At 41.4% G+C, this 13,760-nt stretch overlaps 1 protein-coding gene across 1 annotated transcript in view; it reads left to right on the top strand.

The window, feature by feature from the left end:
• LOC140476224 (MAPK/MAK/MRK overlapping kinase-like) overlaps nucleotides 1–13,760 on the top strand; it is a 125,633-nt gene that overhangs the window by 36,229 nt on the left and 75,644 nt on the right. The window contains exon 4 of the mRNA XM_072568479.1: nucleotides 4,201–4,271. Coding sequence (XP_072424580.1) covers nucleotides 4,201–4,271 — 71 coding nt within the window. The remainder of the gene's footprint in view (nucleotides 1–4,200; nucleotides 4,272–13,760) is intronic.

A 13,760-nucleotide genomic window follows, 5' to 3' on the forward strand; every position in this document is an offset into this window, starting at 1 on the left:
GAGATTCATGATGGAGAACTAAACATGTACAGGAAGAGGCAACTCCAGTGAAATCTCCATCCTTCATGATCTGGAAGCCCCGCACAATGAAAAAAGACTGAAATATTTGTATCCACCTTCCACTAAACTGCTGATTGCGTGATTTATCTTGGCCTCATCCTGACATCCCTAGCATCACAGTTACCACTCTTCAGCCAATTTGACTTACTGCATATGATCAAGAAACAGCTGAAGGCACTGAATACTTCAAAGATCCTGACAACAAACCAGCAATAGTATTGAAGACATAATGCAGAACTATCCATACCCCTAACCAAGGATAAAAGCAAATTACTACAGTTGCTGGAATCTGAAACCAAAAGACAAAATGCTGGAAAATCTCAGTAGGTCTGGCAGCATCTATAAGGAGAGAAAAGAGCTGATGTTTCGAGTCTAACTGACCCTTTGTCAAAGGGTCAGTTAGACTCGAAACATCAGCTCTTTTCTCTCACAGATGCTGCCAGACCTGCTGAGATTTTCCAGCATTTTCTCTTTTGGTTTCATACCCCTAACCAAGTTGTTTCAACCATCTGAGAATGTGAAAAATTGCTTATGAATGTTCTGTTCACAAAAAACAACTCCAAACCAGCTAATAACTGCCATCAGTCTTTTTTCAATTTTCAGAAAATTGAAGGAAGGAATCATCAATAACCCTATCAACTGGTACTTGCTAAGGAATAATCTGCTCTCTTGACATTCCAGTTGGGTTGTGCAGGAATACTCCTGACATCTGTTACTACCTTATGCAAACATGAATAAACAGGATGAACTCCAGAGTTGAGCTGAGTGATTGTCCTTGACATCAAGGCAGCACTTGATCAATATGTGAAGCTCTAGCAAAACTGAGCTAGTGTCATTGTAGAAAACCTCCTGGAATGGCTCCAACTAGTGAAGAAAATGTTGTAGGAAGTCGATCATCTCTGCCTCAGTTCCTTTAGTAGTAGTGTTCTGTGCTGAACCATCTTCAATAACCTTCCCTCCATGACAAGATCAGAGCCAAGTTAATCCCCAGCATCACTGGAAATAAACTATATCTTTCCTGTCACCGGGTCAAAATCCTTGACCTTTCTTCCAAATAACACTCTGGGTATCCATAGACTGCAGCAGTCCAATAATGAACAAAACAGTTATGAATAGCCAATAAATTCTGGCCTAGCCAGCAGCTCATGCTTCACATGAACAAACAGTGTGCAATTTGATTGTTTTTTTTTCCCCCTGCTTCTTCTTCCCATTTGTAGGGGGACCTTTACGCAGAAGGTGGTACATGTATGGAGTGAGCTGCCAGAGGAAGTGGTGGAGGCTGGTACAATTGCAACATTTAAGAGGCATTTAGATGGGTATATGAATAGGAAGGGTTTGGAGGGATATGGGCCGGGTGCTGGCAGGTGGGACTAGATTGGGTTGGGATATCTGGTCGGCATGGACAGGTTGGACCGAAAGGTCTGTTTCCATGCTGTACATCTCTATGATTCTATGCATCTTAAAACAAGGCACAGTCTTTGAACATCAGAACTCCTTTCTGCCATTCTTTTTGTTGTATGTTTTATTTTTAAACAAAGGTGAAGTGTGAACATCAGTTGCAAGTGTAGTCCTGTGCTCCTGGATTCACTGCTGAAAGCTTTTTAATGGCTAATGCAGGGAACAAAAGATGAGTTCAATAGCATATTCACCTTTTTATTCTGATGTGCATTTCTTCTCCTGCCTCAAATTGCATCCAGTATATCACTCCTCACATTTGGCTTGCTGATACAGCTATGCTTCCGTCTGCCACTTCCTCATCCTTTTATTTGATTATCCATTTATCCTCGTACTCATATTTATGCAATGCTATGCCACTGTCATAATAATCTTGAATCCTCAGTCATTATTATTATCATCACTCATAAGTCCATTCTTGTTTTCCTGGCAGTAGAGGTAAGCACAGGGCAAGAAGAGACAGGATGATGGTTGGACTTGCAACTGAGACATGGGAAGAATTGCTAGACATCAGTAGCCTTTGAAGACGAGGGCAACTGTCATCCATGTAGTGACTGAATTAAACATCAGTCCACAATACTAACTAATGTGATCCTAATGTCAGTTGCTAATGATCATTTAAAATACATGTTTCTTAAGTTCTAATTCATGCCTTAATCTCCCATGGACCCTTTAATGTCCTACTGGAGATGTTTCAGGATGAAAATGCCAATTCAAAGTAGGTCAGTCACCTGAGGGATTGTCACAGACTTGTACAAATTAATGCACCAGCCCAGATACTTACAACTCATTGAGGCAGTAAGTAGATGGTTGAATTTTCACTTGGTGACTTAAACATTACTGGTGATTAAGCGCAGAAGACTAATGAAACATCCAAGTTGGAGACCACTGTACACTTCTCACTCTGCTCAGCAGCATGCAGATATGCACCTAAGTCCTGTACTTTGGAAGTCATTGAACAAGATTCTTCTGGAGTAACAACCAAGAGCAAGCAATATACTAACTGGTGTCCAGCTGCACTATGCATGCTTCTTTGCAGAGAGATTGGAGAACTGCAATCTCTCTAGTTCTGCAGAAGTAGCATGATTTTGCAGATCTTTTATAAAGGTACCATTGCGTATAAAAGCACCACTACCAGCCTGAGGTAACAATGCCACAAACATACTTACAGTTTCATGTGAGCTGTGGTTAGAACCTTGCACAGGTTAAATGATATTGTAATATTGACTATTCATCCAGGTAATCTGCAGCAATGTTCTTCAGCTCATTTTCAGAAGGGAATTTCAGCTGGGTCATGTGAAGGATAGTATTGTATTGGCTCAAAGCACTCTCAGAACTGCAACAAGACTGCCTCTACATATGATTGATGGACAGTATCACACCAGTGCCAGAGCAAGATGAGTTATTAAAGTTCCCTTATGTTTTAAAAAAAGATTTTTAAAATTATGCAAAGAAGAAATAGCATTCTTTTCTGCATTGTGTATGATAGCGAGATCATTTTAACTCCTATGAAGTATATTTAAGTACAGTGTATTTAAGTACATATTTAAGTATTGCTTTTGAGCCAGTCACTATGAAGTGCACAAGAACTGAACATCAAATTGCTCAACCAGGTTTCTTTCTAATGTAAAATAAATGTGTAAAATATTACATGTATACCTATAATTCAAAAATCCTTATTATGTTCGGCTTTTGTTTCAGACATCTACATTTAAAAAACATGTTTCAAATCTTGAAATCTCACTTTAGCACTGGGATATAGACAAGTAGCAGGCAGAAAGATAATGAGTAAATCACAGGCATAATATCAAGAGAACAACTAATGAGAGAAATCAAATTTTATAGATATTTTTAATCCACCTGTTCAAACTTGTGACCACCTTCTAGAGTAAATGGGATTTGAACTTGGGACTTCTCATGGTGCCACAAGAGCTTACAAAGCCATATGCTATAAATAATATGTGAATAATTTGGGTGGGACAATCAGAGGAAAACATCAATTTACAAGGGTTCTCCAAGATTGCGCTGGTATTGGTCTGCACCCTTCATGTTGACCTGCATTTTTCCCTTCCATTAGACACCCAGAACATTAGTTTCATTTTTTATTTTCCAAGTATCTCTTTAGTTATTCACAAGCCGTATCTTGTCTGTTAACTCACTATGTTCTGTAGTCTCCTGCTTGTTTCATATTTGCTACTTAATCCTTTCCTGTTCTCCATTCAAGGATTTCACCAATTTCTGTTTTTACTCATTCTCTTATCCAGATTTTTAAAATGCTGTTCACCTGTATTTCAGTCCTCAGGACATGTCTTAAGATGTGAAATGTTGACTACCTTCTATTTTTCCTGTATTTTTGTGTCTAACATTTCTTTCTATAAACTTCTGTTTTCTTTTCCTGTTATGATATCTGTAGCCTTCTGAGATGTACAGGTATTGGTATTCTTTTTCCCGGTGCACTGGTTTATCTATCAGATTACAGCTGGTTTGAGAATTGAAACTTAGGAAGTGATCCATGAAACTTTAAACACTCCACTGCTATCTAAACAAGTTGCATTTAAAATTAGAGTCAAAAATGGAACAGTGAGGAAAACATTTAAAAATAAGGTTAATAATTTTTCTCTTGAAAGTATTTTTCCATTACATCTAAACAAATGTAACTAGTTTATTTTTTCTCTTTTTTTTCAGTGATAAGAAGTCTGGGTCTCTTGCTCTAATATGTGAACTAATGGATATGAATATCTATGAGCTCATACAAGGTCAGTACTATTGGATTGTTTGCCTTTTGACAAATTGTTTGCAACTTTATCAATAATTTTAAAATCAACATTATTTTATATGCCACAACTATATATTTAAATGATTCCTGGGACTATGTACACATTGAAGTCAGCAGTTATTACCCATTCCTGATTTCATTTGAGAAGCTGATAGTGAACCACTTTGAACTGCAGTAGTTTTTATGGGCTATTTGTGCACACGTGCTTCTAGGGAGGGAATTTCAGGATATTGGGTCAGTGACAGTAAAGAAATGATCATTTCCAGATCAGGTTTTTCTTTTCTGTTTTGGGAAAAGAAAGCGCTAAAGGCAATTTCCCACCTTTTAGGTATTAGAGGTGATGGGTTTGATTAGATTAGATTAGATTCCATACAGTATGGAAACAGGCCCTTTGACCCAACATGTCCATACTTACACTCCGAAGAATAACTCACCCAGACCCATTCCCCGATCCTATATTTACCCCTGACTAATGCACCTAAGACTATTGGCAACGTAGCATGGCCAATTCACATGACCTGCACATCTCTGGACTGTGGGAGGAAACCGGAACACCTGGAGGAAACCCATGCAGACATTGGTAGAATGTGCAAACTCCACACAGTCGCCTGAGGTGGGAATCAAATCCTGGTCCTTGGTGCTGTGAGACAACAATGCTAACCACTGAACCACCATGCCATTTGGAAAGTGTTGTTGCAGGAGCTCTGGCAAGTTGTAGGTGGTACACACTACTTCCACTCCACTACTGGTGGAGTGAGTGAATATTTAAGGTGGTGGATAGGTTGCCAAGCAAGCTTTGTCCGCAATTGTGCCAAGCTTCTTTGGTGTTGTTTGGCGTTGCAATTCAGTGAGAGTATTTCCTCACTCCATCATGTGTAAGGCACAAGTCAAGAAATTCTTTGGGAATTTAGAAAGTTTTACCTATTGTTGGACTTCCAAGGCTTAAATCTTCTTATAGAGTATTTATATGGCTGGTCCATATAAATTTCTGCTTGTTGATAATGCATTGGATATAATTGGAGGTTCAGCAACAGTAGTGCCATTGAATGTCATGGATTGGTAGTTAGATTCTTCATTTGGAGGTGGTAATTATTTGAGACTTGTGCAAATATGCTTGCCACTCAGTCCAAGCCTGGATGCTGTATCCATGCATTGATAGCTTCAGTATCTGAGGCATTACAAAAAGATATTGAACACTGTGCAATCTGTAGTGAGCCTGTGACATCCAGCATAATTGAAAAGATTGAAAATTATACTGTTACTACTTTACATCCCTTCTCAACACCCAACTCACCTTCCTGCTGCCCTCTCATGATTACCATACTTTAATTTGAAGCAATCATAGTCCTGTTGCTTTTCATTGTGCTCCTGTTTTGCTTTGATCTTGTGCTTTTAGACTCCCAAAATACTATTGGCATTCTAGCCGTAGCAGCCCCTAGTGGAACATTATAGCACTGAAGAAGGGGCCCCTTCACTTAAAGTGATATTCCCATCCGCCATCTCAACAATGCATTTACCTGAAAGGTTTGTATAGAATTGGAATTTGTATGTGGCGGTGAATCACTGAATGCACATGAATGCAAGCAGTCCCTCCGAAGTGAGGTTGCAGATAAGCTTTGCTTCGTGGGTCTCTGAAGACAGTGGATCGCAAAGAGGAAAATGCTAATACAGATTTATTATGAAGTGTGGTGTCCTTTTAACTGACCTGGTGACTGTGTCACAGAATCATTGGACCTGACCTTTTAATGTTAGTGCTGGGCTCCTCTCACATCTGAACGTGTTCTTTGGTGAGTGTTCTGGAAATATGTTGCATGATCTGTCCTGTTGTCTCACTTTAAAGACAAAGTGTAAAATCAATCAATCAAATGACAACATCAGTGAGGAGGCTTCTGGGGCATGCAGGGATACTTGCACAGGATGTCAGCCAGGTCACACTGGAAGTAGCTGAGGACTTGAAGACCACTAAAGATCTCTGGTCTCCAGAGAGCTATCAGAAGCAGTGTTATTGTTAACTCCCCTTTAGTCTATAAAGACTGTCTGAACTATGTCGCCTCTTCCTCCCACCCCCTTCCAATAACAATTCAGTGTATTTGGCTTGGAAAGCAAAGGGAGATCCTGTTAGGCCATATCCACATTCCTGGGCAGTTTTCTAGGCATGGCTGGGAAGTATGCATGGGAGCCTGCTAGCTGGTAAAGAGCATCCAGTTAAAAACGTTAAGAAGATCATTTAATGGAATTTCTTTTGACAGTTGAATTCTGTAGAAGGTGCAAAGGTCACGTGGAACTTTAGCAACTCACCAACTTAAATAAGGCAAGAACACAACAAGTGATTACAGAGGAACCTCTATTATCTGAAGGCGATGGGTGGGCAGTTTTTCATTCGGATAATTGATTTGATCTTTAAATGAAGCCATATTGCACATAATTATGTTAAAAAGCATGTTTACAGAGATTTTGTTTCATTCAATCATTAAATTTGTACAATCACTGGATATCGCTTAAAAATTCATGATATTTTACAAACCAAATCACTTTTTTTTTGTAAATAAAATTCATTGGGATGGAAGTCGGTTATTATTTTTCGAAGGAAATATCCAGCCACTGTTGTTTGAGGTGCTGCTGTCTTTTTTTTGCAAACGATAACATTTGACAAAGATGCATCAACGTAATGGCATCAGCTTCACCTTGTGTTTCATACCACTCCATGATAAGTTGCAAGCTGTCGATAGCATTGTTCATCGGGACTGAAGGAGGTGTCAGTATCTGATTTTCCTTACCATCCACGGTGTCCATACTTTTCCGCTGTTTTTCCGCAACTACGTTGATTATCTGATCATTACTGAGTGTCTCTGTACCGATGTCGTTGTCGCAGTTTACCCAAACATCGATCTACAAAGTCTCCTAATCCCAACTGTCTGCAGTTCTCGGTGATGTCAGTGGTTAGCCTTTGAGCTGGAGAGGTGTCCTCTTCACTGTCATGACTACCAATATGCAAGCCACTCTACCAACACTGCACGACTAATTGATGGCTTGATGCGGTCCCAAGGTTCAGCAATCATGAACAAAGCGTCCTTGACTGTGAATGTTTTCATAATTTCCTGCACTCCTTTGTCTGCACTGTCTTCACCAAGGGCGGCACGCAACATGTTAGGGCATTTTTTTTCATTATTGCGATGATTCCCTGATCGAGCAGCTGTAACCTTGAAGTCATGTTTGGTAAAAATAAGCACTTGATAGCTCCGTCTGGTGATTCTTAATTGGCTGCTTTCATAGTGTGTGCCCCTGCGTTGTTAACAAGCAGAAGGCACATTGTTCAAGTCCAGCGCTTGCTTAATGTAACCTGATGACAGGTACAAATTCTTCCTGAAATCAGGATGAGAAAAGTGGATATGTCATCCATGCCTTGTTTTGTGCTCTGTACTTCATGGGAAACGAGTTCTTGAAGCAATGTGGATTAGCATAACGCCCGATGCAGATGAGTATTGGTGGCATTGACACAAGGGAAAATCGTAATGTGATTCTTCTGCATTTTATGTCCCGACACCTGCTTTTCTGCGGTGGATACAAGTGTTTTGTCTGGCAGTGCACACCAAAACAATCCACTTTCATCAGCATTGTACAATTGCTCAGGTTCATAATTTTCTTCATGAATGATGGATTGTAGTTTCTGTCTGTATCCTTCCACGGTGCTGTCATCCGCAGACTTCAGCTCTGCCTAATAACGTGACGATGTTTGAAGCGTTGTAACCAGCCCAATGATACGTTGTCATCGGCCTCACTGGTGTAGAGTTGTTCAGGGAAACTGGCAGCTTTTTCTAGTATCATTGGGCCAGATTTAGGAATCACCATGCCTTGTTTTGTGCTCTGTATTTCCTGGGAAACGAGTTCTTGAAGCAACGTGGATTAGCATAACGACGAGTACTGGTGGCATTGACACAAGGGAAAATCGTAATGTGATTCTTCTGCTGTGAAAACCTCAAAAATACAGCTTGGTCGAGTTGCTCATCTTTTGCAGGCTTCATGGATTTTATTTTTAATGCACTTGAAGTATCACTTTGGTTGATACATTTCTCAATCACTGGTCTTTCTTTCCTGATGTGGAACACTGTGGCTATTCCAATGTGCAATCTTTGCCTTTTCACCATGATCCAGGCACTTTTAAAAACTTGCTTTTCTGCTGTCTGCCTACTCTTCACAGACATGGTAAGTACTCGATCACTTATGATAGATACATACTCTGAACAATGTCATGGAGGGATTGAAGACACCACTGACTTCTGAACTGTTGTTTCTTAAAATTATTTACAAAGTCAACTACCTCTTAGGTAACTGATCACAAATTACCTGAGATCAGCAGTTGTATAAGGCTAAATAAAAAGGCTTATAAAGTGACCAAAAGTAGTAAAAAATGTGAGGATTGGCAAGTTTTTAAAATGCAGGAAAGGAGGAGCAAGAAACTGATGAGGAAATAGTCCATAGAATACAAGTGTAGTCTAGAAAAACAAGAACATTATAAAAGCTTCTGCAACTAAGTAAATATGATTATAGGATTTAGCTATATATTTGACTAAGACACTGGTTATGGGATTAGACACTGTTCTCTGTAGCCAGGATTGATTTCTAAAGGCTGTTTTGCCTATCTGGTGCCAGGGTTAAGGATATTTTATTGGGGCTGCAAGGGCAAGGACTAGAGCTTCTGCAGTACTGCCTTCTGCATGCCTCTACCTGTTTCACTCAGTCACACCTTGCTGTCCCTAACCAATGACCAGATTGGAGGTAGTTAATTTAAGGGGTGTGACTAGCTCCAGAACATTCCTGAACCCAATACCAGATGCTGAGCAGAGGTTGAGAGCCAAGTTCAGTAACCATGAGGATAGTCTCAACCAGAATCTTGACTTCATGTCACCCTACAGCTGATCCCACCATACGATACACTCTCTCATAGACACTCACACACACAGTCTGTCACACAAAAACACTCACACAGTCTCTGTCTCACTCTCTTGCACACTTGAGCGTGCAAGCTCACTCAACACATACATCTATGGGGTAAATTTGCATTTGCAGATTTGTATTTACAGATACATACTATTTTGTTCAAAAAGTGCACTATTTGTAGAAAGTCAGTCAATGTGACATTTTATAAGTTCCTGCTTTAGAAGTAAAACCAGTCTGACTCCCAAGTTGTGAAACTGACTCCAAACCAGACCTCACGCCTAAAATGCATTGTCTCGCCTGAAATGTCACCTCTTTTATATTGATAAAGCATTAAGTTATCTTGGGGCAGTGATTTGAAAGGAATTCTGGGATGTGCATATTACATGTTTATGCTCATGTATCGGTCAAACTTTTAAGACTATTTTAAAGGTTCAGTTTAGAGGGTCGACTAATACACAGGCACAAGTTTTGAGGGGCTGAAATTCATGTTGCGTTTTGGAATACTGTATTATTGGCAGAAGTTGATTTGATCGCACAACTAATTCTGAGTAAAGAAGAAAAACACAATGAATTACAATGAAGGTAATTACTGGTACAAAAATTTATCATAGAATCCCTACAGTGTGGAAACAGGCATTTCAGCCCAATAAGTCCACACCGACCCTCCAAAGAGTAAACCATCCAGACCCATTCCCCCATCCTATATTTACCCCTGACTAATACATCCCTGAACACAATGGGCAATTTAGCATGGCCAATTCACCTAATCTACACATCTTTGGATTGTGGGAGGAAAACAAAGCACCTGGAGGAAACCGATACAGGCACAGGGAGAATGTGCAAACTCCACACAGTTGTCCAAGGCTGGAATCGAACCCAGGTCCCTGGCGCTGTGAGGCAGCAGTGCTAACCACTGAACCACCATGCTGCCCCAATATCAAAGTCATTGAAATCCTGCAAAATAACACTCTTCAACATTGTCATGGCCTGGGAGAAAGTGAGGACTGCAGATGCTGGAAACCAGAGTTGAAAAATGTGGTGCTGGAAAAACACAGCAGGTAAGGCAGCATCTGAGGAGCAGGAAAATCGATGTTTAAGGCATAAGCCCTTCTTCAAGAATGAGGCTGCTGTGCCAAGTGGGCTGAGATAAAGGGTAGGGGGGAGGGAATTTGGGGGAGGGGTGCTGGGAATACAATAGGTGGAAGGAGATGAGGGTGAGGGTGATAGGCCAGAGAGGGGGTAGGGGCGGAGAGGTCGGGAAGAAGATTGCAGGTCAAGAGGGCGGTGCTGAATCCAGGGGTTGGGACTGAGATAAGGTGGGGGGAGGGGAAATGAGGAAGCTGGAGAAATCTACATTCATCCCGTGTGGTTGGAGGGTTCCTAGGCGGAAGATGAGGCGCTCTTCCTCCAGGCGTCGTGTGGTCAGGGTCTGGCGATGGAGGAGGCCAAGGACCTGCATGTCCTTGGCGGAGTGGGAGGGGGAGTTAAAGTGTTCAGCCACGGGGCGGTTGAGTTGGTTGGTGCGGGTGTCCAGAGATGTTCCCTGAAATGTTCCGCAAGTAGGCCCAATGTAGAGGAGACCACATCGGGTGCAACGGATACAGTAAATGATGTGTGTGGAGGTGCAGGTGAATTTGCGACGGACATTGAACGATCCATTGGGGCCTTGGAGGGAGGTGAGGAGGAAGGTGTGGGTGCAAGTTTTGCACTTCTTGCGGTTGCAGGGGAAGGTGCCGGATATATTTCCCTCCCCACCCCTATCAGCGTTCCAGAGAGACCACTCCCTTCACGACTCCCTCATCAGGTCCACACCCCCTACCAACCCAACCTCCACTCCCGGCACTGATTTTGGTTTAAGTGAAACATGTGGTTTTCTTTGTAAGAGGTTCATAATATGTAAGGTCAACCTATACATGAAATATATGGAAAACACGAGTTTTTGGCCAAAATAAGGGGTTGACGTACACATGAGATTGACCTATACTTGAGTATATATGGTAATCAATTGCCACCCCCCGCCTCCATTCTACCTGATTTAAAGATTTAACAGCCACATCGGTTGTATGACTATTTGATCTTTTACTTATAAATTCTATGTCTAAGGGCTCCCTCTCTCACTAGCCCCGGAAGAAGGAGTAAGGCTCCAATAGCTTGTATTTTCAAATAAATCTGTGGGACTATTACCTCGTGTCATGGGATTTTTGACCTACCTCCTGAAACAAATCATCTAGGTAACTATCTCCCTCCCTGATGTGTTGCAATGTCCTAGGATTGAATTCTGACTCATCAGCTTTGTGAATTGGCCTGATGTCTTTTCAGTGAGTTGGAAGCTCTTAATAAAGATAATTCTTTTCAGCTTTGTAATGCCAGAGCATCAAAGGCATAAAAAAGCCTTGAGGAAAGGTTGCCTAATTATAATAATAATTTCATAGTATGTGACAGCAGCCTGTACTCTACTGAGTACCCACTTCCCTTGTTATTCTTGTAGTTGATTAATTAGGTGAAGATGGAGTTTATAAATAGTATTGAGAAGTGTTTCAAAATAATAGGAAGGTTCTTCTACATTTACTTTATTTCAAACCTATTTAAAAAGATTTGCGTTCCTCAGGGATCAGATTATACAACCCTCTTTCTTTTTAAATATATTTAATACATAAGATCAATACCCTGGTGTGCAAGGGCAATTTCAAAGTTTGAGGACCGCACAAGTCTCCGGAGAATTGAATTGAATTTAATTGAATTTATTGTCACTTGTACCGAAGCACAGTAAAAAGTTTTGTCTTGCGAACAATACAGGCATATCACAGAGGTAAGTAGCATTGATAAGTAAATAATAGGTAAACAGCAGCAGAAACAAAAACACAGGCACAGGCAAATGTTAAGAGTTTGTGAGACCATTCAGTATTCTAACAACAGTAGGGTAGAAATTGTTTTGAAATCAGCTAGTGTGTGTGCTCTGGCTTCTGTACCTTCTCTCTGATGGAAGAGGTTGTAAAAATACATTGCCAGGATGGGATGGATCTTTGCGAATGCTGGCAGCCTTATCTTAACAGCGAGGCTGGTAGGTGGATTCTATAGATGGGATGTTGGCCCTTTGTGATTGTCTGGGCCAAGTTCACCACTCTCCGTAGCTGTCTCTGATCTTGAATGGTACAGTTGCCATTCCAGGTAGTGATACATTCAGACAGCACGCTCTCAATGGCGCACCTGTACAAATTGGCAAGGGTATTCGCTGTCATGCCAAATTTCCTCAGCTGCTTGAGGAAGAAGAGACGTTGTTGGGCCTTTGTAACCAGTGCGTCCACATGAAGAGCCCAAGAAAGCTTGTTGTGGATGACCACTCCTAGGAGCTTTACATTCTCCACTCATTCCACCTCTGGTGCTGTTAATGTGTAGGGGAGCATGAATAACATCCCACCAAAATTCAATAATGAGTTCCTTGGTTTTGCCGGCATTGAGAGCTAGATTGTTCTCAGTGCACCATTTTTCCAGGTCTTCTACCTCCCATCTATAATCTGTTTAGTCGCTATCTGAGATTTGACCGACTATGGTGGTGTCATCAGCGAACTTGTAAATGGCATTAGTCTGTTGGCGACGCAGTCATGGGTACACAGTGAATACAGTATGGGCTTGAGTACGCACCCTGGGAGGCTCCAGTGTTGAGTGTTAGTGAGGATGAAATATTGTCCCCAATCTTCACTGATTGTGGCCTGTGGGTCAGGAAACTGAGGATCCAGTTGCAGAGAGTGGGGATTAGTCCGAGATCCTAAGTTTAGTATTCAGTCTCGAGGAAATAATAATTTTGACGACTGAACTGTAGTCAATGAGTAGGATTCTCACTTAGCTATTCTTGGTGTCAAGATGTTCTAGGGAGGAGTGAAGGGCAAATGATATAGCATCTTATGTGGATCTGTTGGTCAGATAGGCAAATTGGAGTGGGTCAAGAATAATGGGGAGGCTGGAGTTGATTAATGCCATGACCACCGAAGTTAGGGCCACTGGGCGGTAGTCATTGAGACATGCTGCATGAGCCTTCTTAGGCACAGGGATGATGTTGGCCCTCTTGAACAGGGAGAGTCAGGTTGAAGATGTCCGAGAAGACTTCTGCCAGTTGATCTGTGCATTTTCTGAGTGCACGGCCTGGTACTCCATCTGGTCCCATCGCTTTCCTTGGATTCACACAAAGGAAAACTGATCTGACCTCTGATGCAGTGACTGTTGGGATAGCTTTGTCAGGACTTGTCAGAATAGGTGTTACCTCTCTGCTGAAATTCTGCACCAAGCGAGCATTGAAGGCATTGAAATGATCTGGGAGGAATGTGTCATCGTCTGCTATCTTGCACTGTCTCTTTTTAGAGTCTGTGATGTCATTCAGTCCTTACTATAGTTGCCGGGTGTTTGTCTGAGTCTCTAGTTTGGTATTGGTCCCTGTAAATTGTGAGAAAAGCAGTATAGAACCTCAAAAAGATATATTGGTAGAGTGTGCTTGTAGTTGGTAGATAAAGTTCAGTGCAGAGAACTGTGAGGTGAT

This window comes from Chiloscyllium punctatum, chromosome 4, assembly GCF_047496795.1.
Source record: "Chiloscyllium punctatum isolate Juve2018m chromosome 4, sChiPun1.3, whole genome shotgun sequence".
Classification (NCBI taxonomy): domain Eukaryota; kingdom Metazoa; phylum Chordata; class Chondrichthyes; order Orectolobiformes; family Hemiscylliidae; genus Chiloscyllium; species Chiloscyllium punctatum.